We start from the raw sequence: 27,880 nt of genomic DNA, 5'->3' as shown, positions 1-27,880 counted from the left end.
CCCCCAGATTAGTAGGGTGTCATCCCTTATGAATGGGAGTGGAACAATATAGCAGAGGAGAAGGGCTTAGGCTTGGTGGTATGACAGGCCTGGCTTCTTTCGAGCTCTGCAAGTTAGGTTAGAGCTTTACCTCTATGAACTTCAGTTACTCGTTTGTTAAATAGGTATCTTCCCCTCTGCCATCACTTGGGCCCCTCTGCCTGACCTCAGGGTGCTGGCCCAGAGCCCTGAAGGGAAGGTGATGTATTATCTTGCTGTAAGAACATCCCACACACAGTGGGATCACTATATGTAGAGCACTGGACATACAGTAGGCATTCTATACAGAGTACTCAGCACACAATAGCTGTGTTTTACATAGATTATCAAACACACAGTAGGTTTGCTTTACATACCACACCTAACACATAGTAGGTGTGCCTTGTGTAGGGACTCAGCACTTAGTAGGCATGCCTTGTGGAGAATCTTCAGTACACCGTAGGCATGTAGAACACCCGGCATACAGTAGACAGGATTTATGCAGAGTCCTTGGCACACAGTAGGTGCTCTTTCAGTAGCTCATCTAGAACGTAACAGGCATGCTTTATGTAGAGCTCCTGACACACTGTAGGCATGCTTTTTGAAGGACCCAGCACACAGTACACACTCCTCATATACAGTTGTCGCAGAGTTGTTTCCTTTATGCTAGCCTTATCTCAGGGTCTCATCCAACATCCCATTTCCCAGATAGGAAGGTTGAGACCAGAGAGGGTCTTCAAAGCCCACAGTATGAATGAGGGTGGGTCAGAACTCCACTCCGAGCTCTGCCTCTTCTGTGTATGCACTGGTCTCTCTAGGTCCCTTGCAGCCTTACCCTTCATGTCTCAAGATGCTGTCTTCCGACTGAGTCCTTTATCCCCTTGTAATTCTCAGCCGGGTGTGTTTCTCTGCTCCTGCTCCCAGCTGTCATGTCTCAACCTGGGCCCTGGGGTGCTGAGAGGCAGGACTTGAATTCTTGCCAGGCTGTATCACCAGGAGGTCAGAGAGTTCAGGTCTCCGAGCTCCCTGTTTCTGTCCCAAGAAGTGTTATATGACACCCTCCTGGCCCAGGCGTGGAAAGGAGCCCTGGAAATGACTTCAGACAAGGCTGAGCTAGGCCCTGCTTGTGTGATACCTGAATGTTCATGCTTTTATCTGCTACACTGTGCTTAGAGCCGCAGGTGTGGCTGCGCACCTGGGAGCCCAGAGTCATCTTTACCTGCCCCACAGTTTTCCCATTTGGGATGTGATGAGTCCTGAGCATCCAGTGTACAAACTATGACCCTGAACTTGTTCACAGGCCTCACCCTTTGTTTGGACAGCCTCCAGGTGAGGAGGTAAGCAGGCAGCAAGGATTGGCTGGCTTAGTGTGGACACTGGCAGGCTTTTTCCTGGGTCAAGGTCAGAACAAGCCTTCCCAGGAGGAGCAGGGGAGTTGTGCAGGACAAGCTGCTCTTGGCAGAAGGTGACAGGCTGGGGGTAACGTGGCTGGGCGGCCTGGCCTGGGGTGGGAAAGGCCACTGTTCTAGGCAGGGTGGCTCCAGGGAACAAGCTGGTCTGGGAGATGAGTGGACGTCAGTGGGTAACTAACACGCAGACATTCTGTGTCATTCAGAATGTCCTTCTGTCTCTCTCTGTCTATGATTCCCTCTTAGAGCCCATGTCTGCCCATTTCTGAGCCTGTCTTGCCCCGTCCCCAGCGCTCACCCTGCCCTTCACTCCATTGCTCCTCTCACTCTATTCATCTCTGCCTCACAGCTCACCATCACTGCCTCTTCTTTCACCCTCAGGAGCTCACCCTTCACCCTGTTTACCCCATAGGATGCTGGAGCTGAGCCTATCCCGGCTGGGACTCGGGCCTGTGGCAGCCTCCCCGTGGCTGCTGCTGCTGTTGGTTGGGGCCTCCTGGATCCTGGCCCGCGTCCTGGCCTGGACTTACACCTTCTACAACAACTCTCGCCGCCTCCGATGTTTCCTGCAGCCCCCCAAACACAACTGGTTCTTGGGTCACATGGACCTGGTGAGTGTGGGCAGTAGGATGGGTCCGGGGGATCAGGGTGGATGGACTTCCTGAGGTCAGGAATGGGGCTCAGGTTGGGGGTTGGGTCTAGGACAGCAGAGAAGCAAGGGAGGCCAGGGAGCCCCATCTTCCTCACTCACTCATTCCTCTGCTCTGCCGTCGAGACCTTCCCCACATCCAGTCCTTCCAGCCCTAGTCTGTTTTGAGGTCCATTTCCTGCCTGACTTCCACACATTAGTGCATCTCTGAGGTCCGGCTTCACAGAACCTGGTCTCCTGACCTCTCTAGTCTCCATGGTGACCTTGAGGTCTCCTCAAGGGTGCTGTCCAGGGTCTGGTCTGGTTGTGATCCATTTCCTGTGTCTTTTCATTCTGGGCTACAGCTGTCCCACAAGAATTGGCTATCAACTCCCCACCCCGACCTACAGGACCACAGCTTCTCTCTCCCAGGATCCCTTCTTCTAATCTTACCTTCTCTCCTCCCAAGATATCCCAATGGGCTCATTGCCCAACCAGGATAAAGTTCACTTCTTCTTTAAGAAGCCCTCTTAGACCTCCCCATCCTCTGTGCTTGCCAACTTTGTGCCCCAGACTTTGATCTTTGAATTGGTTCTGCTTATGATTGATTAAACCGTCAACTGTCCAATTATATATTAATCACCTTCCAGTTTGATACTAGTTCTAGGGAGCAGACTCTAGAGTGCATACTCCAGGGCTGGCATACTGTAACCATGCCAAATAAATGTTTGGTTATCTAGGTGACAAACTTGCCATTACCCTCTTCTGTCAAGGTCAAAGGATTGAGTACCCAGCTATCCCCATCTAACAGCCCAGCTGAGAGATGAGAACATTTTTTCCTTCCTGTCTGGGATGAGAACTACAACTTGAGGGAGGACTTGACTGCAGTTTTCCTGTTTATTATGGCAAAGTTCAGAAGCCCAGAACAGGGGGCACTCCAAAGCTTGCTGTGTAGTTTTCCTGAGAGTCTGGGTCTAGAAATGGTCTCTGCAAGCCCTGGAGGTAACAGGAATGTTATAAAATTATTGCAGTTCTGCTCTTCCCTCCAAGGGCTTGGCTGTGTGGTCTGGTCTTAATCACTTTTCTTTCCTGCGGCCCCTCTTGCTGTGTGACCCTGGCTGAGTCACTCTCTCTCTCTCTGGACCAGTTCTCACCAAGTGCACTGAACCCTCACTTGAGGTCCTTGGGGAGAGGGGAACAAAGCCCCAAAGTGAAAGTGACGTACGTTCACCTGCCTAGAGCACCCGGAGCACCTTTGTCAAGCTTGAATGGAGCATCCTGATGGAGGTGGCGCTTCTCTAGGAGCATCATCTTCTTCCCGTTGGGCGCATATCGTGTCAGTTTTTTCATCTATAAATGGCACGATTGAAAGTCGTATCCCGAGGCCGCAGAGGAATAGACAGACAGGATGCACTCTGCACAGAGCCTAGCCAATAGAGAAGGTTTGTAGGTCTGAGTTGCTTTCTTGATTAATGTCTGTCCTTTGGGATCTGCCAGGGCTGGAAGGTCCCAGGTCTGCAGACCCTTTACCATGTAAGGAACTGGAGGCCACTCGGACCATCCAGATTATGAAAGGATGTGGGACCCAAACCTAGGGAGAAGTCCTGAGGCCACCCTGCATCCACAAACCTCCCCCATAGGTATCTCCTCCTGTAGGCACTCCTGGAACTGGGACCACTCCCAGGACATGAAAAATCTGACTTCTCAAGTCAAGGTCAACCTCCCTATGGGTGGAGAGCCTGTCTTTTGCCTGTGTCCTGTGGTACATCCTTGGGACTTGGAGATGCTCCATGTCCCTTCTGCTCCCAGAGAAGGAGGAAGCAGAGGTTCTCTCCATCTGTACAGAATCTGACACACTGTCCACTGCGTGGCTCCATCTGGGAAGTGATGACTCTTCCCTTGCTTGCAGGTGCCCCCCACGGAGCAGGGCCTGATCTACTTCACTCAGATGGCGGCCAACTACCCCCGTGGATATTTGATCTGGTTTGGCCCCATTGTCCCAATGGTCATCTTCTGCCACCCTGACATGCTCCGGAGCATCACCAACGCCTCAGGTACCCAGGCAGAGCTTGTGGTGGTGGATGTTATGACACATTTGAGGGATTCCAACCCCTCCTTGCCTACATTTGATGTGGCCCCTACAGAACCATGGCCCCTCCTCCCCTCTCTGGCTCAGCCATTTCCTCCTTTCTTTCATATGTTCATCAGCCCCCATTTCACTGTCTCCTTCCTCACTCTGTTAACTATACGCCACTCTGGTGCCCTGCTGAAAGATGTCCCAAATCTCAGGACTCAGATCTGGAACAGGATATCCCTGACCTGGTGTGGTTGGTCAGGAATTGGCTGGAGGGAGATGGGCTGTGGCAACCCAAGAAGAAGCAAGGTCCTGTTAGGGCATGCTGGAAGGCTTTCTGGAAGAGGAGGTGCTGGAACTGGGTCTGGAACAATGAGCAGATATATTTGAAAGCAGAGGGCAGAGTGATGCAGTGGGCTTCCATAGCATCCCAGGCCCCCTGGCATGTCTGCTCTCAGTCTCACTCATCCCCAGATCCCCAGCAATGAAAGTTTATGTCTGGTGCATGATCTGAGCTGTATTTTTGTGACATCCACCTCTCCAGTGGGTGGGTTCCTTGACCGTATCCTGTGGCTCAGCCACTTCTAATTCAGGGCCTTCCTTCTCCAGTGCCCAGGAATCTCCCTGAGGAGACTCTACCTCATCCCACCCTGGCTCCCTAACTTTGTCCCCTGCCCCTCCCATCCACAGACAGACCACGCAAGCAGGGGAATGGGCGGCTTCTGACAGAGACCTGGTTTCTGACACCAGAACACTGAGTGACTCTGGGCAGGGCCCTAGCTCTCTCTGGCTGCTGCAGTTTCTTTCAGCTGTAGTGGTGGAAACTCAACCTTGTATGATCTATACAAAGAAAGAGTATCAGTTGACTGTAAACTCCAAGGAAGATGTCTTCAGGACAGCTGGATCTGGGTCTTAAAATGTCATCAGAAATCTGTTTTCATCGTTTAGTTCTGTGTTCATCTGTGATGGCTTCCCTCTTATCCTGGTAAGATTGAATCCTCCAAGCTCAACCCCCATAGAAAAGTGAACTCATTAAAAACAGTTTCAGAAAAAGTTGAAGGTTCCCTTTAATTTGCGTGTCTTGGGTCATAGGACCAATTCTCATGTTCCTGAGAGTCTGATTGCGTGTCTTGGCAGGCACAGGGTTACCAGAGCTATTGTTTTAGGGCTTAGAGCAGTTCAGTGGTTAAGAACTCAGACCCTGGATTCAGACACACCTGGCTTCATGTGTCAGGCATGATATCTGTGCGACTGTGGGCAAGTCATTTCAATATTCAGAGCCTCAGTTTCTTTATCTGGAATATGGGGGTGGAAGAGAAGTGAGTTGAACATGGTGTTTGGGATCCACACAGGGAAAGACCCTTCCTATCCCTGCACCTGAAAGGGCATCCAACTGTCCTTTACGGAGGGTGTGGGGAAGGAGCCTGAGAAAGCGTGAGGACAGAGGAGCAGCTGCTGAAATTGATGCATAGCTTCAGGTGTGGCTCTCTGCCCTGCAGATCCTTCCCTCTGGCAGCCTAGAAGAGCTTGAATTAGGTCCTATTTGTTTCTCTCCAGATTCAGAGCCGGGAGGAAGGCCTCCTGTGCACACAGGGCCTGGCTAGCACCTATGGGGATGCAGCCTGCTGGTGGGTGGGGCCCTGGTGTGCAATCATCTACATCTTCCATCCCACCTGCATCAAGCCTGTGCTCTTGGCTCCAGGTAGATCCTTGGCCGCAGCTTGTCCCCTGTCATGGTCTGTGTTGCCTCTAAGTGGGCGGCTGACCGTGATGCAGACAGTGGGGGTGTGTGGCCAGGGTACCACTGTCTCTCACTGCAGACTCCCACCTGCCTGACCTCCAGTCATGTCTGTGCAGTGTCTGCTGCATGGCCACATCTAGTCACATTTATGTATCCACGTGGATTCTGGTTACAACTGGTGTATGTTATACCTGGTGCCACCTAGTATATTTTATGCCTGAGCTCAAAGATGTTCTCAGTCATGTCTGGAGCTCACCTGTGGCCAAGGACACTTGAGGCATCTAGGAGTCTCTCTGGTTCTTATCTGAAATGTCATTAGAGATTGTCTGGTTCTCCTGTTGATCACATGTGGGGTTTGCCTCAGGTCTGGGGCTCAGGGTCACTTGGAGAAATGCCTGAGACCTTGTGTGAATCCTGCCTGTTTGGGGTCTTAAGGTATGCCTGGCTCACACTTGGTTCATGTCTGTGAGATCACTGTATTCAAGTCCTGTCTGGAGCCTTCCTGGGGAACCCTGGGAACAGGTCAGGTGGTCTTCAGGTCCATGGCTGTGCATCATTTCAGGTTGTGTCACGCATGTTGGGGCCATGTCAGATGTCTCAGGAGAGGTCCTCGTGCTGGGGCAGGTGTGGTGTCCTTGGTCCCTGTAGGGGTGTTTTGTAGAGGGCTGGGTTTTGCTTCCATGTCAGAATGTGTTGGACTCTGTAGGCTATGTCAAGGAATGCTGGGGCATGTTGCATCATTCTGGGGTGTGTCTAAGCACACTGAGTTGTGTCTATGGGTTCTGCCTTTGCTCTTCTCTGTGCTGCGGCCTGGTCTGGTCCCTTCTCCCCTCCCAGCTTCCTGTGCTCTTAGTCTCATTCTGCTATGTTGGGCTTGGAGAGGGAATGCAGATTCCTGGCTGGAAGCCTCCACCCCTCATCAGAAGTCCTTCACCTCTCCATCTACCTGGCCCCTGATTGTGTTTATTCATTTCAGCTGCCATTGCACCCAAGGACATGCTATTCTATGGCACTCTAAAACCCTGGCTTGGTGAGTAACTGTGAGTGAAGGGGGTTGGGGATGACTTTGGGGACCCAGGGGAAGGTCTTCCTTTGCTCACTCCCTGTGGCTGTCTCTGCTAGGGGATGGGCTCCTGCTGAGTGCTGGTGACAAGTGGAGCAGCCACCGTCGCCTGCTGACACCCGCCTTCCACTTCAACATCCTGAAGCCCTATATGAAGATTTTCACGAAGAGCGCAGAGATCATGCATGTGAGTCTCTTGAACCCAGCATTCCAGCTGGAATCTTGAGGATAACGGGGACTCAGGAACATCTTGTCTGGAATTCTGGATCTTCCAGTTGACTTTGAGGCCATTGTTCTCCTTTCTGAACCTTAGTTTCCTTGGCTGATAAATAAGTATAACATGAGCCTTGTTTTGCAAAGTGGTCAACATAATGTAATGGAGCCATGTTCCTGGCACATAGTAAGTGCTCAGAATGTGTTAGTTTCTCTTTTTCTTCACAGAAGCCTTGGAATCTTGAGACATATTTTAGGGAAATAATGAGTGTTGTTTAGTAGTCATTCTGGAGTAACAAATCACTTACAAACAATAACACGAAAGTGAAAGTCACTCAGTTGTGTCTGACTCTTTGTGACTCCGTGGACTATAAAGTCCATGGAGTTCTCCAGGCTCAAATACTGGAGTAGGTAGCCTTTCCCTTCTCCAGGGGATCATCCCAACCCAGGGATTGAACCATGGTCTCCCACATTGCAGGCAGATTCTTTACCAGCTGAGCCACCGGGGAAGCCCAAGAATACTGGAGTGGGTAGCCTATCCCTTCTTAGCTGATCTCGGATCATTTCACCCAGGTCAAATGGATTTCCTTTTATGTGATTCTCTCCCTTGAAGACATTTCAGGTTTGTTCACTGGCGGAAGCAATGTTCCAACAGACTGAGAAGAAACTGCAATGCCCTTTTATTTTTATTTTAGTTTTTAATTGGAGTTTAATTGCCTTACACAGTTGTGTCAGTTTCTGCCATACAGCAATGCTAATCAGTCATATATAGCAGCTTCCCCCTAGCTATCTATTTTACACATAATAGTAATATATACATCAACGCTACTTTCTCAATTTGTTCCACCCCCTCTTCTCCCTGCTGTGTTCCAGAGTCTGTTCTATATATCTGAATCTTCATTCCTGCCCTGCAATTAGGTTCATCAGTGCCATTTTTCTAGATCCTATGAAAAGTGAAAGTGTTAGTCTCTCAGTTGTGTCCAATTCTTTATGACCCCATGGACTGTAGCCCGCAGGGTCCTCTGTCCATGGAACTCTCCAGGCAAGAACACTGGAGTGGGTTGCCATTCCCTTCTCCAGGGGTCTCCCTGATCCAGGGATTGAACCTGGGTCTCCTTGCATTGCAAGCAGATTCTTTAATGTTTGAGCCACCAGGGAAGCAAATTATATATATATATATATACATATATATATATATATATATATGGCAAAATAATTGTTTTTCTCTTGGCCAATATAAGACTTACTTCACTTGGTGTAACAGGCTCTGGATTTATCCACCTCAGTACAACTAATTCACATTTTTTCCTTTTGATGACTAAGTGCATTGTACCTATGTACCACAACTTCTTTATCCATTCATCTGTCAGTGGGCATCTAGGTTGTTTCCATATCCTGGCTATTGTAAATAGTGCAGCAATGAACATTAGGGTATATGTGACTTTTTGAACTATGATTTTCTCAAGATATTTGCTTAGTATTCCTGGTTTTTAAAGAAATCTCTATACTGCTCTCCACAGTGGCTTGTATCAACTTACAGTCACACCAATAGCACAAGAGGGTTTCCTTTTCTCCATATCCTCTCCAGCATTTATTGCTTGAGAATTTTTGACGATGGAAGTTCTAACTAGGGTGAGGTGATACCTCATTTTAGTTTTGATTTGCATTTCCCTAACAATGAGCAAGACTGATCACCTTCTTCGTGTGTTGATTGGTCACTTGTATGTCTTTGGAGAAATTTCTTTTGAGGGCCTCTGCCCATTTTATGATTGTGTTGTTTGTTTTTCTGATATTGAGCTGCATGGGCTGCTTGTATATTTTGGAGATTAATCCTTTGTCAGTTTCTTTATTTGCAATTATTTTCTGCCATTCTGAGGGTTGTGTTTTCACATTATACCAGATGGACCTAATTGATATCTACAGGAAAACCCTTCCAAAAGCAACAGAATACATTTTTTTTTCCCTCAAGTGCACATGTGACCCAGGATAGATCACATCTTGGGTCACAAATCAAGCCTTGGTAAATTTAAGAAAATTAAAGTTGTATCAAGCATTTTTTCTGACCCTTATGCTATGTGGTTAGATATCAATTATAGGAAAAAACCACAAAACACACACACACACACACACACACACACACACACACACAACACCTAGAAATCAATGACACTGAAAACACAACTCAAAATCTATGGGGTGCAGGAAAAACAGTTCTAAGAACTGCTTTTCAAGCCTACCTCAAGAAACAAGAAAAATATCAAATAAACAACCTAACATCACATCTAAAGCAAATAGAAAGGAAGAACAACAAAACCCCCAAGTTAGTGGAAGGAAAGAAGTCAGAGAGATTGGAGCTGAAATAAAAAATAAATGAAGAAAAAAGTACCAAAGAGGAACAAAACTAAAGGTGTTTCTTTGAGAAGATAAATAAAATTGATAAACCATTAGCAAGACTTCTCAGGAAAGAAGAGAGAAGACTCAAATTGATAAAATTAGAATAGAAAAAGAAGTTACAACAGACAATGCAGAAATGCAATGCCTTTTGGGGTCTTGGTTTGGGGTACCCTGAAAGTGAAAGTCACTCAGTTGTGCCCAACTCTGTGACCCCATGGACTATACCGTCCGTGGAATTCTCTAGGCCAGAATACTGGAGTAGGTAGCCATTTCCTTCTCCAGGGGATCTTCCTAACCCAGGTCTCCCACACTGCAGGCAGATTCTTTACCAGCTGAGCCACAAGGGAAGCCCAAGAATACAGGAGTTGGTAGCCTATCCCTTCTCCAGTTGATTTTTCTGACCCAGGAATCGAGCCGGGGTCTCCTGCATTGCAGGTGGATTCTTTACCAAGTGAACTATCAGGGAAGCCTATGAGGCACCCTAGTCATCATTTTTCTCAGGTTACTGGCCAAAGCAGGTCCAAGGCCAACTCAGAATCAAAGGATGGTGAAATAAGCCCCATGCCCTATTATAATCTACTTAAAAATCACATTGCAAAGGGCATATATATATATATATGGAATTGAAGAACTAAAGGAAGGAATTTTGTGAAGTGCTTGGGACTTTTCTATACTTGCAAATGGACAAGTAAGCTTGTTACTGTTTCATGGATTCTGCCATTAGACACAAGAGTCCTGAGTTACAGACAAAGGATAATTTATTACTCTTGGCTCAGTAAATGCCATGTGCTTCCTGTTGGTTTGTATTCTTCCTCCAAGTAATCAAATTCCATGAGGATGACACAGGTGGGCTTCAGCTGGTGCCTGCTCATGTAGTATGTTGTATTACAGTGGGGAGAACTACTAGGTTTAGGGACTCTATGACTTTTAGAACTAGAAGCAAGCCTGATATTTTTCCAGGAGGACACATTACCTCACTTCTCAAGGTTTTTTACTACAAACACAACTCTGAGAAATGGCCCAGGTAAAGAACATCAGGGTCTTTCCATTTTTTTAGTATGCCAAGCAAGAATATGCTTGGTATACTAAAGGGATACTTGGGATACTTGGGATACTCAAGGCCCATGGAAGAACTTGGCCTTTCTCAACATAGGGGACAGTTTCCTAATCAGCTTTTAACAATGAAGATGATGAAAGCAAGGTTTATTGAGCATTGGATTCATGTCATAAATTGATCAAGAATATATAGAGAGCAGGAGGCTGAGTGAGGATTTAAATTCAGGTCTCTTGACTTCCAGCAATGAGACCTTCACGTTCTATAAGTAACAGCTTGCACTTCCACTCAAGCCTGATGCTCCCTGGGGATGGTCCTGGAACCAAGAGCCAGGGTCTTAGGGTAGTCCACCCAGGTGGTTGTGAAGGGGCCCCAGCTCTGTCTCCTTCTCTGACTAGGCCAAGTGGGAGCGCCTGGTCACAGAAGGCCACACCCATCTGGACATGTTTGAACACATCAGCCTTCTGACCCTGGACAGTCTGCAGAAATGTGTCTTCAGTTTTGACAGCAATTGCCAAGAGTGAGTTTCATTGCTGGGCCTGGGAATATGAGACATAGACTCAAGGTAGTAGATGGGGAGGGAGGACTGACCAGGGCAATTGGAAGGGCCTTCCTGGAGGAGGTGGCTCAGAGCTGGACAACCCAGGACAGGAAATGGAAAAAGACGGAGCTCTCCTTCCAGGTAGGTAGAACCCTTTGATAAAGGGCAGGAGGGTAGGATGAGAAAAGTATGTGCAACAGTGAGGAGACACCATGAAAAAAAAAAAAAAAACAGGTTGGAGGAATGAGAAGGTAATATCTTAAGGGAATTCTGAAGTCAGTCTAAGAAGATATGAACTTTATCTGAGGTTTCCTGGGAGCTATGGAAGGTGTTTGAGCACTTGAAGGTCTCGGTTAAAGTTGAGCTTAGACATCTGACTCAAGAGAATCCAATAGTCATGTAGACCCTGGATGGTATTGACACTGGATGTAAGGAGACTAAGGAAGGGGCTGGGCCACTGACCAGCTGGGAAAGGATAAGGGCTGAGACAAGTGGACAGTATGGGGAAGGAGAAAGGGCAGATACTGAGAAAGAGAGAAAGGAGAGAAGCATGGTATCTAAGCTGTGCTCTGGGTGCCTGGGGCATGGAGGCAGCTCACTGAGATAGGATGTGGGTTGAGAAGAGTCTGAAGAGTCACATCTTCTGGCTCATCCCACACTGTATCTGTGGGTTATTTGTTCTAGGAGCCTCAGTTCCTGAAGGGAGGTAGACCCTGGCTTCTGGGCTTCAGGTTTTAAGTTGTTGCCTCCCTTATGCTCTCTTCCTCAGGAAGCCCAGTGAATATATTGCCGCCATCTTGGAGCTTAGTGCGCTTGTGTCAAAAAGAAACCAACAGATCTCCCTGTACATGGACTTCCTGTACTACCTCACCTCAGACGGGCAGCGCTTCCGCAAGGCCTGCCGCCTAGTGCACGACTTCACAGATGCTGTCATTCAGGAGCGGCGCCGCACTCTCCCCAAGGAGAATGTTGATGACTTCCTCAAGGCCAAGGCAAAGACCAAGACTTTGGACTTCATTGATGTGCTTCTGCTGACCAAGGTGGGTTCCTCTGGGATCTGAGTTCAAGAGGTAGAAGGGACTTTGATCTGATCAAAGAATTTGAATGGGGTGCAGAGGGTCCTGGGGAGCCGTGGAAGGTGCTTGTAGAAGGGAGGGATGGGTCAGGGATGTTTTAGAGATGATCATGTGCAGTATAGCCTGTAGGGGACTGCTAAGTCTGAAACTGTGAAAGCCCTGTGATTTGACTCTAATGCAAACTGATAAGTCAGTCTACCACTGAGGTAGGCTCTACATGTATGTACAGAATCTACATATATATACGGAAGCCTGGAGCAAAGCAGCACATTTATTTCTCATGGCCATAATAGTAGCTTGAGTAGAATTGTAGCTCTGGCTCCCCATTCCCAAATGCTTATGAGGGCACCATGTTTGGATCACAGTACAAGTACCTCTAGATTTTGACATTTGGAACTTATACAGGGCAATTGATACATCAGCCCCTTTATCCCTATGGAGAGAGGGAGAGGGACTGGAAGAAAGATTACTCTGGAGCTTAAACAAATACTCTGGTGAGAAGGCAAATTCTACAGGTTCTATAGTTTTATAACCCAGGTTGTAACCCAGGTTGCCAGAAACTTTTTGCAGAAATCCCCTGTCATGTATAAACATGAAAATATTTTCAGATTACTGATTCCTTTCACCAGGGACAACACAGTAGAGAAAGATGTTAAGGAGGAGGCCTATGGAATATGGCCTCTAGTTACAGGCTGAGCAAAGGATTTCTAGGGCTTCAGGTTGGGATTGGGTTCCTATATACAGTTTAAGAGACTGTTTCACATTAGACTGAGGGGTCCTCAGAACTAATGAGATTCTGGGGCTCTTGCTTTCTCTCTAGGATGAAGATGGGAAGGGATTGTCAGATGAAGATATCCGGGCTGAAGCTGACACTTTCATGTTTGAGGGTGAGGGTACCAGTTTGGGGCTAGAGAAAGGGAGGGAACTTGCTGAATTGACCCTGGACTACCCCATCCCTCCCCATTCTCCCCATGGGCCTTAGTGCAAGAGAGCTGTCTACCGGGGTCCAGCCCCAGTTGGATCCAGGGTATCTAAAGCGTGGACGGCGAGGAGAGGGAGATATGTAGATTTAGAGAGAGATAAGGAAAGAATTTGCAGTTAAGGGAATAGAGGAGAAAAAGAGGCTTATATTCCTTGGTTTACACAGAAAGTCAATAAAAGTCTCGAGACAAGAGACTTGTACCATTTACGTAGGCCGCAGGTGCCCTCTCAGTCTCCCGAGGGAGTGAAGACGCAGGGTGCCTTCCCATTCAGGTCTTAGAAGCCCAGGCAAATAAGTAAACATGGCTGACCTCTGTGGTCCAGATGGGAATTAGCCTGAAAAGAAGAGTAAGAAAGAAAAGACGACACGGGGAAACCAGGCTTTTGTGGAACTGGTCCTGGTCCGTCTCTTTATTTTTCAGGAAAGCTTTTATACTTTAAGTTGTACATAGAGATAAATGTAAGAAGCAGAGTCATGCAGAGTCAGCTGCTCTGACCCTTATCTAAAGACAGAGTGTTTTTTGCATATCTTTGTTCTTTGTCTTACGTTTGTTTATAATATCTTCTGGTCTGGAGACCGATTAACACTTTATGGCCCCATCTTTCTTTCTATTGATAAAGGTTAGTCAATCAGAAAACTTGTTTTCCCTTAAGATCTACTTAGTCTTAAGATAGTGATAAAGTTACATTCTTACATAGCAAGGATACAACGATTTATAACAAAGAAAGGGAAGTACAGTGATTTATAACAAAGAGAAAATTCATTAACTCAAAAGTCTAATATTGCTAACATCAAAACTACTATATTTCTTTTTCTACATTCCAATTACATTGATTAACATACTCCCAGGTGTCTAAGGATATGGTGGCCTGGCGGCAATCATTAACTCAGCAATGAAACCCTTCACCAACATGATTTTTATCTTTAGAAAAACCCTATGCTAACTAAGACTTTCAAAATACTCCAAACTATCTGTGCTGTTTATGGTTGAGAGGTTGTAAACAATCATGTGCATCGTAGCAGGAGTGTGGATAAACCTGTCACACAAGCTAGACTGCCATCAGAGAGGTTTGAGCTGAGACACTTCTTTTACATGCAGGAGACTATTAACTGGAACTCTAAGTTAATTTTCCAGAGAAAGGTGGTTGGGGATAGCCCCTGTTAATGTCAGAAGAGTGTAATATAACAGACAGACTTTGGTTTCAGGGGTAGATGCTCGAGCAGATCTAGGGGACCCCTTGAGTCTTGATCTGCCTTGCCTGTCAGGCCTCTTCTGCATAACCTTGTCATGGGTGGGGTTGGGGAGTCCCTCCAGTCCTGACCTGCCTTTGCCCATCAGGCCTCTTCCTCATGACCTTTGCCATGGGTGGGATCTCCTGTGCTGGCTCCCAGAAGCTGTCCATGCTCTAGTACTGAAGTAACCCAGAGACCCAAGTGATTCTGGATGCCCCTCAGGCCATGATGCCACAGCCAGTGGCCTCTCCTGAGTCCTACACAACCTTGCAAAACACTCAGAATACAAGGAAAGGGTAGAGTCTCTGTATCCCAGGGACTTGGTGTGTGGACCCTGGGCTACCTCATCCCTACCAATTTCCCCATGGTCCTTACTGTGAGGGTGCTGTTCATTTTTGGTGCTGAAGTATCCCAGAGATGAAGCCTTTCTGGATGCTATTCAGGCCATGACACCACAGCCAGTGGTCTCTCCTGGATCCTGTACAACCTTGCAAAGCACCCAGAATACCAGGAGCGCTGCCGGCAAGAAGTGCAAGACCTTCTGAGGGACCGTGAGTCTAAAGAGATTGAATGGTGAGTTCAAGACCTCATGGCCTTTTTTTGAACCCTTCTCCTTGGCTCTGCTCCGTGGTTGGGGCAGAGAGAAAATCTTTTTGTTGATTCTTTCACTTAGTGGGAATAGGAACAGAGCCCAGAGGCAAGATCTAGTACTCAGCCTGTATAGCAGGGCAAACTGGCTCTTGGGACAAAAATTTGGATTCTGAGATAATTTGCAACAATGTGTGAGGACAGATGATGACACTTGGTACAAATTCAGTAAGTGAACTTTCCCTCCACTCCCTTAATTTTCTCTCTGAAATCACATGTTTTCAAACATCTTTACTCTGTGTTTCCTCATCTCCTTCCCCCTCTAGTTCCTCATATTATTTAGTCCAGGATTCAGAAGGATCATTGAGGGAATAAAGTATTCAACTCTTGTCTAGGGACACCTGCATCTTTCTCCACCCAGTCCCCATTTAGTAAACACTGCCACCCTGTTTCCCTATCCCCAGTTCTATGCCATCTCCAGTTCTTTCCAGCTTCTTTGTTGTCCTGGAGATTCAGGAAGGTCCCAGACGCCCCCCAGTCTTTGCCTTCCAGGAGCTCCTAGCCTGGTGGAGACAAGTTTCAAGTCAGGACACTTCCAGTGTACATGGGCAGGCCTGGAGTTTAGACTAAGAGGGACAAAATCGAGGGTGGAAAAAGTGCCTCAGCTGAGACCCTGAATATTGGTGAGTAGATATTTGGGTGCATTTGAGATATAATTAGGTCAGGAAGACAGCAGGGAGTAAATTAAGAACTAGGAGGAAGGGAGAAGGGAGAGAGAAAGGAAGGATGGAGAGAGGTGGTTGTTGTGAATATATAATTGACCTGTGGGAAGCATAATATTAATACACAGTATCCCAGAGCATGAAGCGGATATCCATTTTTGGAAATCCAAGTAATCTCCAGGCTTTTAATGGAGCCTACAATTTTAGCATAAAGATAATACTCACATGTTGTTAAATTAACCCTTAGATACCCTTGTTGTTATGGTAAACCATATGCCTATCTGGATTGAAAAATATTTATAAGTTTATTTGAACAAAACACATTCACATTTCTTGATAAGTTGAATTCAGATGCTTTATATCATGGAGATGGGAATGGCAACCCACTTCAATATTCTTGCCCGAGAATTCCATGGACAGAGGAAGCTGGCAAACTGCAGTCCATGGAGTCTCACAGTCGGACACAACCGAGATACCAACACACACACACTTTGTATCATCATCATCTTTTCTTTTATTATCTCTTCTGACTGCTATTTCTAATAGAAAAACTAATAATTTATGGATAAAGCTTTCTTGTCCATAGCAAACAACAGCAAATGCTAAATATTTAGTCTCTTATCATTAGGAAAAATAAAGGTTGTTTAATAAAACCTCTGGGTCAACTAGGGATGTATATGGAGAAAAGTTAATTCATCCTGCTTCTTGGGCCTTATAAGAAAATAACATCCACAAGAATCAAAGATTTAAATGAAAAATAAAGAAGTCTTAAAGTCTGTAGGATAAACCACGAAAAAATTATTTTCTAGCTCCAGAGTGTGGAAGGCCCTGTTTTTGACACAAATTCCAAGAGATGTATAAGACATTGGTTTACGTTACTTGAAATGAACAGTAGTGTGTATGGTATTCAGTATGCTACTATATAATTTATTTTTTAATGCAAAAAGTTACCTCTGAAAGGATACATAAAAAATAATCACTAGGAAAACTGTGGAGGGAAGTGAGTGCTGTTGGACCATACCGAGTTTGTCTTGAAGTTTTCCAGTTTTGAGCTAGTTAACTGTATCAGCTATGAAGAATTTAAATAACCACACAGAAAGGGGGAGATTTAAAAAAAAAGAATTCAGCCCCCACTTACTGGATCTTGTCTTCAATGTTTATAAAAGTTTTCCAGTGAATTCACTTGTTTTCTAAATATAAAATCACTATCTGCAAAAAATGACACATTTACCCCACATTTCAAATGGCATTACTCTCCTCTCCCACCTCATAAGTGTATTAGCTAGAATCTCTTGTCCTGTAGTTACATAAGAGTAAACATTGAATCTTTTTCTTACTCATTTGTCTTCTGATTTTGTGGTCTTGCCATAAAAATGTTTTATATTTACAAAAATGTAAAAGTTTTAATGATTGTCTTTTAGGTGAATTGTTCAGAAAATCTAAAAATATCTGGCTAAGTTTCTTCTAGTACTTTTTTGATCCTGCATTTCTTGCTTCCTTCCTTCTTTCTTTCTTAAAACTTATACTGAGTCATGATGGTCAAAGAAAGAGCTGTCTATATTTATGTATATGACTTAATCAATTTGGAGATAGTTTATCCACCTGTGATTTTGTTTTAGGAAGAAGGATCTTAAGGAACAGTCAAAGGGCTGAGGAGTGTCTCTGTTTTTGTTCCCTGGATAATTGTCATGAGGTTTCCATAGGGATGACCTGGCCCAGTTGCCCTTCCTGACCATGTGCATCAAGGAGAGTCTGCGGTTGCACCCCCCGGTTACCAGCATCTCCCGCCGCTGTACCCAGGACATTGTGCTCCCAGATGGCCGGGTCGTCCCCAAAGGTGTCCACAATGACTAGGGGAGGGGGTTCCTGATCAGAAAGGGGGCCAGTAAGGCAGGGAGGAACTAGTCCTGACTGGTCCCTCCTGTTCCACAGGTGTTGTCTGCCTCATTGATATTTTCGGGACCCACCACAACCCATCTGTGTGGCCAGACCCTGAGGTGATGCCTCCCGCACACCCTACCTCCATCATCTTTGTCCATTCCCCTTTGCCAAGGAGGGCACAGGGTTCTGGCAAATCAGACATCACTCCTTCCCCATTATAAACACATCTGCCTTTCCAAGGATGGACGTCCTGGGAGATACCACCCAGCAACCCTGTCTTGTCTTGCCCCCAGGTCTATGACCCCTTCCGCTTCGACCCAGAAAACATCAAAGGGAGGTCACCTCTGGCTTTTATTCCCTTCTCAGCAGGTCCCAGGTGAGGACATTGGGCATTTGAGGTGGGAATGCGGTGGTAGGGGTGGCAGCATCTGGGACTGAGATTCCAGGCATGACTGTCAGGCAGTGGAGTGGGAAAAATAAAGATAGAGTTCTGGCTTTCCTTCCCTCCCCTGCCCTGGAGGTGACAGATAAACGTTTGGGGAATGGAGGTGGGCCCAAGGAGGGGCCTGAAGTGTGCTGAGAGCCCTTTCCTTCCTGCGTCTGCGTTCAGAACTGGAATCTGGACCAGGCCCAGGGGATACGCAAACCCATGTCAGGGGTCCCAGGCATTGTTCGACTTCTCTGTCTCTACAGATGGGGATGGGGGTTGTGGGCCAGATTTCCGGCTTGATGAGGCTGGGATGAAGGTCCAGGGAGTAGTCAGAGCCATCATTCCTGCCTGCAGGAACTGCATTGGGCAGACCTTCGCCATGACTGAGATGAAAGTGATCTTGGCGCTCACCTTGCTGCGCTTCCGCGTTCTGCCGGATAAGGAGCCGTGCCGGAAGCCAGAGCTTATCCTGCGCACTGAGGGCGGACTCTGGCTGCGGGTGGAGCCGCTGAGCGCAGGCCAGCAATGACCCAGCACCTTCTCTCCTGGGATCCTCCCTGACGCTAGACACCTCAAGTGGCAGATTGGAAATCAAAATTCGTGGTCACCTCTGTCCTAGTCTCATCAAGAAGACAGCAAGGAGCACATAGGGTCTGCTAAGTTCCAGGCAGGTGGGGGTTGCTGTAAACCTGTTGGCCTTTAGCAGGGCGGCTCAGAGGGGAACTTGGATCCCAAGTATAAGACTACTCATTAAGGAAGTCCAACCACTTGATGCAGAGAGGGTCAGATGACCTTGGACTTGCTCCCTGCCATAGTAATGTAAAGGTCACCGTCCCAGTCTGCCATTTACTAGTTGTTTGGCTTAAGAAAATTGTTTACCTCTCAGTTCCTTTATTACATAATTGTAGCCACTTTACTGGGCTGTTGGGGAGACTGAATAAACAAGCATATGCAAAATGACTGACTCAGTATGTAGTAAGCATTAGTAGTCAATAAGGGCTCATTTCCTCACTTCTTTCTGCATTGCTTTCATAAATTTGAAACATGTATCAGTTCACTTCAGTTCAGTGGCTCAGTCGTGTCCGACTCTTTGTGACCTCATGAATGGCAGCATGCCAGGCCTCCCTGTCCATCACCATCTCCCGGAGCTCACTGAGACTCATGTTCATTGAGTCCGTGATGGCATCCAGCAATCTCATCCTCTGTCGTCACCTTCTCCTCCTGCCCCCAATCCTTCCCAGCATCAGAGTCTTTTCCAATGAGTCAACTCTTTGCATGAGATGGCCAAAGAACTGGAGTTTCAGCTTTAGCATCATTCCTTCCAAAGAAATCCCAGGGCTGATCTCCTTTAGAACAGACTGGTTGGATCTCCTTGCAGTCCAAGGGACTCTCAAGAGTCTTCTCCAACACTACAGTTCAAACGCATCAATTCTTCGGTGCTCAGCCTTCTTCACAGTCTAACTCTCACATCCATACATGACCACAGGAAAAACCATAGTATACTATCATGTAAGAAATGAATTGCCAGACTAGATTCAATACAGGATACAGGATGCTTGGGGCTGGTGCACTGAGATGACCCAGAGAGATGATATGGGGAAGGAGGTGGGAGGGGGGTTCAGGATTGGGAACTCATGTACACCTGTGGTAGATTCATGTCAATGTATAGCAAAACCAATACAGTATTATAAAGTAAAATAAAAAAAATTAATTTAAAAAAGCCTTAAAAATAAAATATTTTAAAGTCATCATAGGTATACTTAAATTTGGGGACATGTGGAAACCTGCTGCTTCAGAAGACTGTCATTAGAAGGTTCAGCAACTTCAAAATTCCCATAGTTACATCTATTGCAATTTCAAAGGGCCTTGCTGTGACATTGACCTGAAGTTGGGAACTGAAAAAAATTTTTTTTCCTATCACAGAGTCATGACCCAGGACTTCATTTTTATCTGGGTGTTTTAGGGAGTGGAGGCCAAGTGGGTGAAGTGGATGGGGCAGGAGTGGGGCCACTTCCTTCAGCACTCAGGACAGTAGCTGCCCCAGGACTAACCCCACTCAGGTTGCAGGGATAGAGTCTTAGTCTCAGACTATTTCAGGAGCCAGAGGACTTAATGGTTGCAAAATAAGAAAGAAACCCTATATTGCAAAATGAATAAATGTTTAACATATTCTAAGCTGGAATTAAGATTGCCAGGAGAAATATCAATAACCTCATATATGCAGATGACACCACCCTTATGGCAGAAAGCGAAGAACTAAAGAGCCTCTTGATGAAAGTGAAAGAGGAGAGTGAAAAAGTTGGCTTAAAACTCAACATTCAGAAACTAAGATCGTGGCATTGGTCCCATCACTTCATGACAAATAGATGGGGAAACAGTGGAAACAGTGGCTGACTTTATTTTTTGGGGGGCTCCAAAATCCCTGCAGATGGTGACTGCAGCCGTGAAATTAAAAGACACTTACTCCTTGGAAGGAAAGTTATGACTAACCTAGACAGCATATTAAAAGGCAGAGACATTAATTTACCAACAAAGGTCCATCTTGTCAAGGCTATGGTTTTTCCAGTAGTCATGTATGGATGTGAGAGTTGGACTATAAAGAAAGCTGAGTGCAGAAGAATTGATGCTTTTGAACTGTGGTGTTGGAGAAGACCCTTGAGAGTCCCTTGGACTGCAGGGAGATCCAACCAGTCCATCCTAAAGGAGATCAGTCCTGAATGTTCATTGGGAAGACTGATGTTGAAGCTGAAATTTCAGTATTTTTGCCACCTGATGCAAAGAACTGACTCATTTGAAAAGACCCTGATGCTGGGAAAGATTGAAGGCAGGAGGAGAAGGGGACAACTGAGGATGAGATGGTTGGATGGCATCACTGACTCAGTGGAGATGAGTTTGAGTAGACTCTGGGAGTTGATGATGGACAGAGAGGCCTGGTGTGCTGCAGTCCATGGGGTTGCAAAGAGTTGGACACAACTGAGCAACTGAACCGAAGCTGAAAATCACAGTTGTTTTTCTTTCCCTTCAGAGTTGTTATTGAAGATGCCTATCTTTTACCTTAAATGATACCTTGTCATAGAAGAAAATACAAATAAGAAAAAAAGAAATAAAAGTAATATCGTTAATCCAAACATGTTAAAGTAATCACCATTCATATTCTCTCACACATACTGCCAAGTTTTCATTATACTGATATTTGAAATTATACCAGTAAAAATTTGACTTTTCATGTGAATGTATTACATTTACATCATGTAATCTCTTTTTAAAAAAGTGTTGTGTCACTGACTACCAAGCACATTGAAGCTGAAACTCCAATACTTTGGCCACCTAATGCAAAGAATGACTCATTTGAAAAGACCCTGATGCTGGGAAAGATTGAAGGCAGGAGGAGAAGGGGACAACAGAGGATGAGATGGTTGGATGACATCACCAACTCAATGGATATGAGTTTGAGTAAACTGCAGGAGTTGGTGATGGACAGGGAGGCCTGGCGTGCTGCAGTCCATGGGGTTGCAAACAGTCCGACACGACTGAGCGACTGAACTGAACTGAACCAAACATGTGGAAAGATGCTCTACACCATTAGTCATTAGGGAAATACAAGTCAATGCCACCATGTGATACGACTTCACACTCACCAGGATGGCAAGAATATAAAACAGTGGAAAATAGCAAGTGTTGGTGAAGATGCAGGATAGTTGGAATAATTGTTGTATAATCCTATTGTATAACAGTTGTATAATTCTCAAACATTGCTGTTGGGAATATAAAATAGTGCAACCATTGTAGAAAATAATCTGATATTTTTCAGTAAAAAAACCCTAGAATTATTATGTGATCCAGCCATTCCATGCCTAGGTATCTACCCAAAAGAATTGGAAACAGGTACTTGTATGTAACTCTTTGTAGAGGCACTATCCACAATTGCCAGAAGTTAGATATTTGGGAAACAATCCAGGTATCCATTAATAGATGAATGGATAAATAAAATGAGATATATCCATAATAAAGAATATTATTGGGTCATAAAAAGGAATGAAGCACTGATACGTGCTGCAACATGAATGAACTTTGAAAACATCAGGCTAAGTGAAAGGAGCAAGACAAAAAAAGGTCATATATTGTATGATTTCATTTATATGCAATGTCCAAAATAGGCAAATCCATAGAGATAGATCCAGTAGCTGGAGGATGGAGGAGGAAATAGACAGTGACTGCTAGTGGTACAGATCTTCTTTCAAGTGATGAAAATATCTTGAAACCAGAGGAGAGGTGGTGGTTTCACAAAACTGTGAATGTACTAGATGCATGAAGTTGAATGTGAACACTTCATAATGGTCAAATGGTGAATTTTATCTTATGTGAATTTTGCCTCAAGAAAAAAATTCTTTTATCATACATGTTTTCCTTGTTCATCTGAGTTTTTCATATAATAATATATGTTGTGAACATCCTTCCACAGCATACAATCAACATGTTATGGATCCTTAAAATCTTTTGTGTCAAGTATTCAAGGCACTTTATTTTTGTGAATGGCATTATGCTAGGAAATAATTGAGCTTGGCTCACTTTGTAAGAATTCTCTTTATGCACTTTGATAGCTTGAGATATCACAACAAATTTCAAACTGAGTTACTCTTAATCACATTCTCTGGGTGTAGAAAATTCATTTCTGTAGCAATAGATACCTTCCCCTTGGTATATCTTTAACTCTTAGAGATGGGAGTACCAGACCATATTACCTGTCTCCCAAGAAACCTGTATGCCAATGAAGAAGCAACATAACTGTTGCTTCTAACGAATCTTTTATGGAACAACTGACTGGTTCAGGATTGAGAAAAGAGTATGACAAGGATGTTTATTGTCACCTTGTTTATTTAACTTATATGTAGGGCACATCATGAGAAATGCTGTGCTAGATGAGTTACAAGCTGGAATCAATTTTTCCAGGAGAAATATCAATGGCCTCAGATATGAGGATGATACCACTCTAATGGCAGAAAGCAAAGAGGAACTAAAGAACCTCTTGATGAAGGTGAAAGAGGAGAGTGAAAAATCTGGCTTAAAACTAAATATTAAAAAAGCTAAGATCATGGCCCAGCCCCATCACTTCCTGGTAAATAGATGGGGAAAATGTGGGAGCAGTGACAGATTTCCTCTTCTTGGGTTCTTAAATCCCTGTGGATGGTGACTGCAGGCATGATATTGCAACATGATTGCTTCTTGGCAGGAAAGCTATGACAAACCTAGACAGCATGTTGAGTTGAAAAGCAAAGACATTACTCTGCTGACAAAGGTATGTATAGCCAAGGATATGGTCTTTCCAGTAGTCATGTACAGTTGTGATAATTGGACAATAACGAAGGCAAAGTGCTGAAGAATTGATGCTTTCCAACTGTGCTGCTGGAGAAGACTCTTAAGAGTCTCTCATACAGCAAGGAGATCAAACTAGTCAATCCTAAAGGAAATAACCCTAAATACTCACTGAAAGGATTCATGCTGAAGCGGAAGCTCCAATACTTTAACTATCTGAGGCAAAGAGCTGATTCATTGGAAAAGACACTGATGCTGGGGATGATTGAGAAAAGGGCAACAGAAAATGAGATGACTGGATGGCATCACTGATGCAATGGATATGAACTTTGGCAAACTCAGGGAGATGATGAGGGGCAGGGAAGTCTGGCATGCTTGTAGTCCATGGGGTTGCAAAGAATTGGACACAGCTTGTGACTAAACAACAGCAAACAATAGATACACATGAATTCATGTAGATGTGGGTGTAGTTAGATGCTTTTTATACAGCATAAGGCTTGGTGACTCCACAGACACTGATGCTTTGGGTCCTATTAACAGAGGTAGACCACTGGAAGCAAGAAGATGATGACACTTCAGCTCCCCAAGGTAAAGACCAATTTCATCCTCACACCAGTTCTTATGGATTGGGAAGATTAACTCCCTTGCTCAAGGTCACTCAGTTGATGAGTGGTTGGAGTGGGGATAAATTTGGTCAGCTTGTCTTCAAAAGTCATGCTGCGTCTTCCAAGGGAGTGATTTTTCAAGGTCTGTCTCAGCTCCAGCTGAGATCACCTGGAGAATCCTTGCAGGCTTACTAGTTGAGAATCTTTGATGAGTGATGCCTAAATCTTTAAATGTAATATTTTGACATGAAATACATCCACTCATGTAAAAAAATGTACAGGGAAAAAATTGGTTCTCCATATGTCCTTGGTTTTCCTAGTTTTTTCATCTTTTAAAATATTTTTTATTTATCACTTCATAGTATATTTATGCAAATAATATATATGCTTAGCTACCCTCTGCTTCATCTTAAAATGGTATGTAAACTTATAAAACACAAATAGCAAAGTTTTCTGTACTTGGTGTACAGCCTTGAGTTTTGACAAATGCCTAGAGTAGTGTAACAATCACTGCTGTTGGTAAACAAAAGCCTTTCACCTCACCCCCTGAGAAACACTGATCTATTCTCTATCCCTAGAGTCTGGCTTCTTTCACTTAGCAATGTATTTATGATTCACCCATGTGCCTGGAAATTCCCATGGACGGAGGACCCTGGTAGGCTGCAGTCCATGCGGTCGCTAGGAGTTGGACAGGACTTCACTTTCACTTTTCACTTTCATGCATTGGAGAAGGAAATGGCAATCCACTCCAGTGTTCTTGCCAGGAGAATCCCAGGGACAGGGGAGCCTGGTGGGCTGCCGTCTATGGGGTCGCACAGAGTCAGACACGACTGAAGTGACTTAGCAGCAGCAGCAGCATGTGGCATGTATCAATGCTTTGTTTCTTTTTATTGCAAGGTAACATTCCATAGTAAGGATAGGCCATGTTTTCTTCACCAGTTGGAGGACATGTGCATTGTTTTCAGCTTTCTGCTGTTATGAATAAAGCTATTATGAGCATTTTCATACAAATGTTCATTGGACTTGGAGTGGGATACTAGGTCTTAACATATGTGCATGTATAACATTAGAAGAAACAATGAAACTATTTCCAAAGTGTGCCATTTACAATTTTTAAATAAATAAAAAATTCTCAGGACTTCCCTGGTTAAGTCCTGTGGTTAACTGGTTAAGACTTCATGTTCTAATGCAGGAGATGTGAGTTCGATCCCAGGTTGGGTAGATAAGACCCCACATGCCTTGCAGCCAAAAAACCAAAACATTAAAAGTAAAAAGAAAATTGTAAGAAATTCAATAAAGGCTTTAAAGATAAATAAGATCCCCAGCTTTATTGAGATATGATTAACACATAATACCGTGTCAGTTTGAGGTGTACCACATAGTTGACTTGCTACACTCATAACTTAGGAAACCATGATCACTATAGTATTAGGTTACCACCCCCACCTCATCTCATAGTTGCCATTTCTTTTTCTATGGTGAGAACATTTAAAATCTACTCTCTAGGCAGCATTCAAGTGTGTGATACAGTACTGTTAGCTCTAATCACCATACTGTATATTAGATCCTCAACTTGTTAATTTTATAACTACCATTTGACCAACATCTCCCATTTCTCCCACTGTTATATCTCATGATAACCACCACTCTGTTACTTTTCCTTTGAGTTTGTCATTTTTTATCACATATCCACATATAAGTGATATCATACAGTAGAGTTTTCATCAATATCTCTGTAAGGCATTGGTTCTAGGACTCCCTACAAACACCAAAATCTTGAGATGCTCAAATCCCTCATTGAAAATGGTGTCCTATTTGCATGTAACCTATTCATCTTCTCCTGTTTGCTTTAAATCATCTCTAGATTACTATAAAGCAGTATAATGTAAATGCTACATAAATAGTTGCTGGTGAGCAGCAAATTTAAGATTTAATTCTTCGATTTTTCTGTTGTGAATATTTTTTATTACAATTGATTGAATTTGAGGATACAGAACCTGGAAACAGGGTGACCTATATATTTCTTTCTCTAACTTATTTCACTTAGCAAAATGCCTTCAAGGTCCATGCTTCTTTTCACAAATGGGCAGGCTTTTCTTCTGAATAATGCTCCATTGTATATATACACACATCTTCTTTATCTACTGGTGTACAGTTAGATTGTCTCCATATCTTAGCAATTGCAAATAATGCTACAGTGAACATGAGAGTGTAGATCAGATTTCAATTTTGCTGGAGTGTATGTCAGTTTTAGGGTTTCCTGAGTGGTTCAGGGGTAAAGATTCTGCCTGCAATGCAGGAGACCTGGGTTCAATGCCTGGGTCAGGAAGATACCCTAGACGAAGGCATGGCAACGCAGTCCAGTACTAGACTGAATAATTCCATGGACAGAAGAGCCTGGAAGGTTGCAGCCAATAGGGTTACACAGAACTGGACACTACTGACACAACTAAGCAGCAGCAGCAGCATGTTAGTTTTAAAATTTTGAGAACTTTCCATGCTTTTTCCATAGATGTCCATATCATATAAATTTCTGTCTTTGATGGGGGGAGCAGTCCTAAGATGGCAGAGGAATAGGACAGGGAGACCACTTTCTCCTGCACAAATCCATTGAAAGAACATTTGAGCGCTGAGCAAATTCTACAAAACAACTTCTGAATGCTGGCAGGAGATATCAGGCACCCAGAAAGGCAGCCCATTGTCTTCGAAAGGAGATGGAGAAGTCTTGAGGCTAGCATAAGAATAAGACTGAAAACCAGAGGCAGGAGGCTTAAGTCCAGAAACCTGAGAACACCAGAGAACTCCTGACTCCAGGGAACATTAATCAATAAGAGATCATCAAAAGCCTCCATACCTACACTGAAACCAAGCACCACCCAAGAGCCAACAAGTTCCAAAGCAAGACATACCACACAAACTCTCTAGCAACACAGGAAAAAGGCCCTGAGCTTCAATATACAGGCTGCCCAAAGTCACACCAAACCCACTGACATCTCAAAACTCACTACTGGACACTTCATTGCACTCCAGAGAGAAGCAATCCAGCTCCACCCACCAGAACACAAACACAAGCTTCCCTAACGAGGAAATCTTGACAAGCCATCCGTCCAACCCTACCCACCCACAGCGAGGAACCTCCACAATAAAGAGGAACCACATACTGCCAGAATACAGAAAGGCCACCCCAAACAGAGCAATCTAAACAAGATGGAAAGGCAGAGACATACTCAGCAGGTAAAGGAACAGGATAAATGCCCACCAAACCAAACAAAAGAGGAAGAGATAGGGAATCTACCTGGTAAAGAATTCAGAATAATGATAGTGAAAATGATTCAAAATCTTGAAAATAAAATGGAGTTACAAATAAATAGCCTGGAGAAAAGGATTGAAGAGATGCAAGAAATGTTTAACAAGGATCTAGGAGAAAAAAAAAAGGTCAATATATAATGAATAATGCAATAAATGAGATAAAAAACACTCTGGAGGAAACCAACAGTAAAATAATGGAGCCAAAATGTAGGATAAGTGAGGTAGAAGATAGAACGGTAGAAATAAATGAAGCAGAGAGGAAAAAACAATTTAAAGAAATGAGGACAACCTCAGAGACCTCTGGGACAATGTTAAAAGCCCCAGCATTTGAATCATAGGAGTCCCAGAAGAGGAAGACAAAAAGAAAGACCATGAGAAAATACTTGAGGAGATAATAGTTGAAAACTTCCTTAAAGTGGGGAAAGAAATAGTTACCCAAGTCCAAGAAACCCAGAGAGTCCCAGACAGGATAAACCCAAGGCAAAACACCCCAAGACACATATTAATCAAATTAACAAAGATCAAACACAAAGAGCAAATATTAAAAGCAGCAAGGGAAAAGCAACAAATAACACACAAGGGGATTCCCATAAGGATAACAGCTGA

At 44.5% G+C, this 27,880-nt stretch overlaps 1 protein-coding gene across 4 annotated transcripts; it reads left to right on the top strand.

The window, feature by feature from the left end:
* Positions 1 to 1,178: 1,178 nt before the first annotated feature.
* On the top strand, positions 1,179 to 19,007 carry LOC105613870 (prostaglandin E2 omega-hydroxylase CYP4F21-like). Of its 4 annotated transcripts, none has more exons than XM_042249741.2 (13): positions 1,179 to 1,355; positions 1,840 to 2,038; positions 3,965 to 4,109; positions 6,847 to 6,900; positions 6,993 to 7,120; positions 10,993 to 11,114; positions 11,905 to 12,175; positions 13,032 to 13,098; positions 14,870 to 14,999; positions 17,440 to 17,573; positions 17,669 to 17,733; positions 17,911 to 17,993; positions 18,402 to 19,007. In XM_042249741.2, exons 1-13 carry the CDS (start codon positions 1,297 to 1,299, stop codon positions 18,574 to 18,576), a joined length of 1,632 nt encoding a protein of 543 aa, XP_042105675.1. In that variant the 5' UTR covers positions 1,179 to 1,296; the 3' UTR covers positions 18,577 to 19,007. The 4 variants fall into 4 exon arrangements, 3 of the variants coding, with proteins under 3 accessions (XP_042105675.1, XP_012033133.1, XP_042105676.1); XM_012177743.5 differs by lacking the exon at positions 1,179 to 1,355 and adding an exon at positions 1,417 to 1,483; XM_042249742.1 differs by lacking the exon at positions 1,179 to 1,355 and adding an exon at positions 1,460 to 1,600.
* Positions 19,008 to 27,880: the final 8,873 nt, after the last annotated feature.

This window comes from Ovis aries, chromosome 5 (genome assembly GCF_016772045.2).
Source record: "Ovis aries strain OAR_USU_Benz2616 breed Rambouillet chromosome 5, ARS-UI_Ramb_v3.0, whole genome shotgun sequence".
Taxonomy (NCBI): Eukaryota; Metazoa; Chordata; class Mammalia; order Artiodactyla; family Bovidae; genus Ovis; species Ovis aries.
This window is presented reverse-complemented; position numbering and strand designations above follow the sequence as displayed.

Bases quoted from the DNA above. Each gene is read 5' to 3' on its own strand.
- LOC105613870 (XM_042249741.2), top strand. From the start codon at position 1,297: ATGACCCTGAACTTGTTCACAGGCCTCACCCTTTGTTTGGACAGCCTC. The intron at 1,356-1,839 runs GTAAGCAGGCAG...TTTACCCCATAG, and splicing joins GACAGCCTCCAGGTGAGGAG to GATGCTGGAGCTGAGCCTAT. The intron at 17,574-17,668 runs GTGTCCACAATG...CCTGTTCCACAG, and splicing joins TGGCCGGGTCGTCCCCAAAG to GTGTTGTCTGCCTCATTGAT.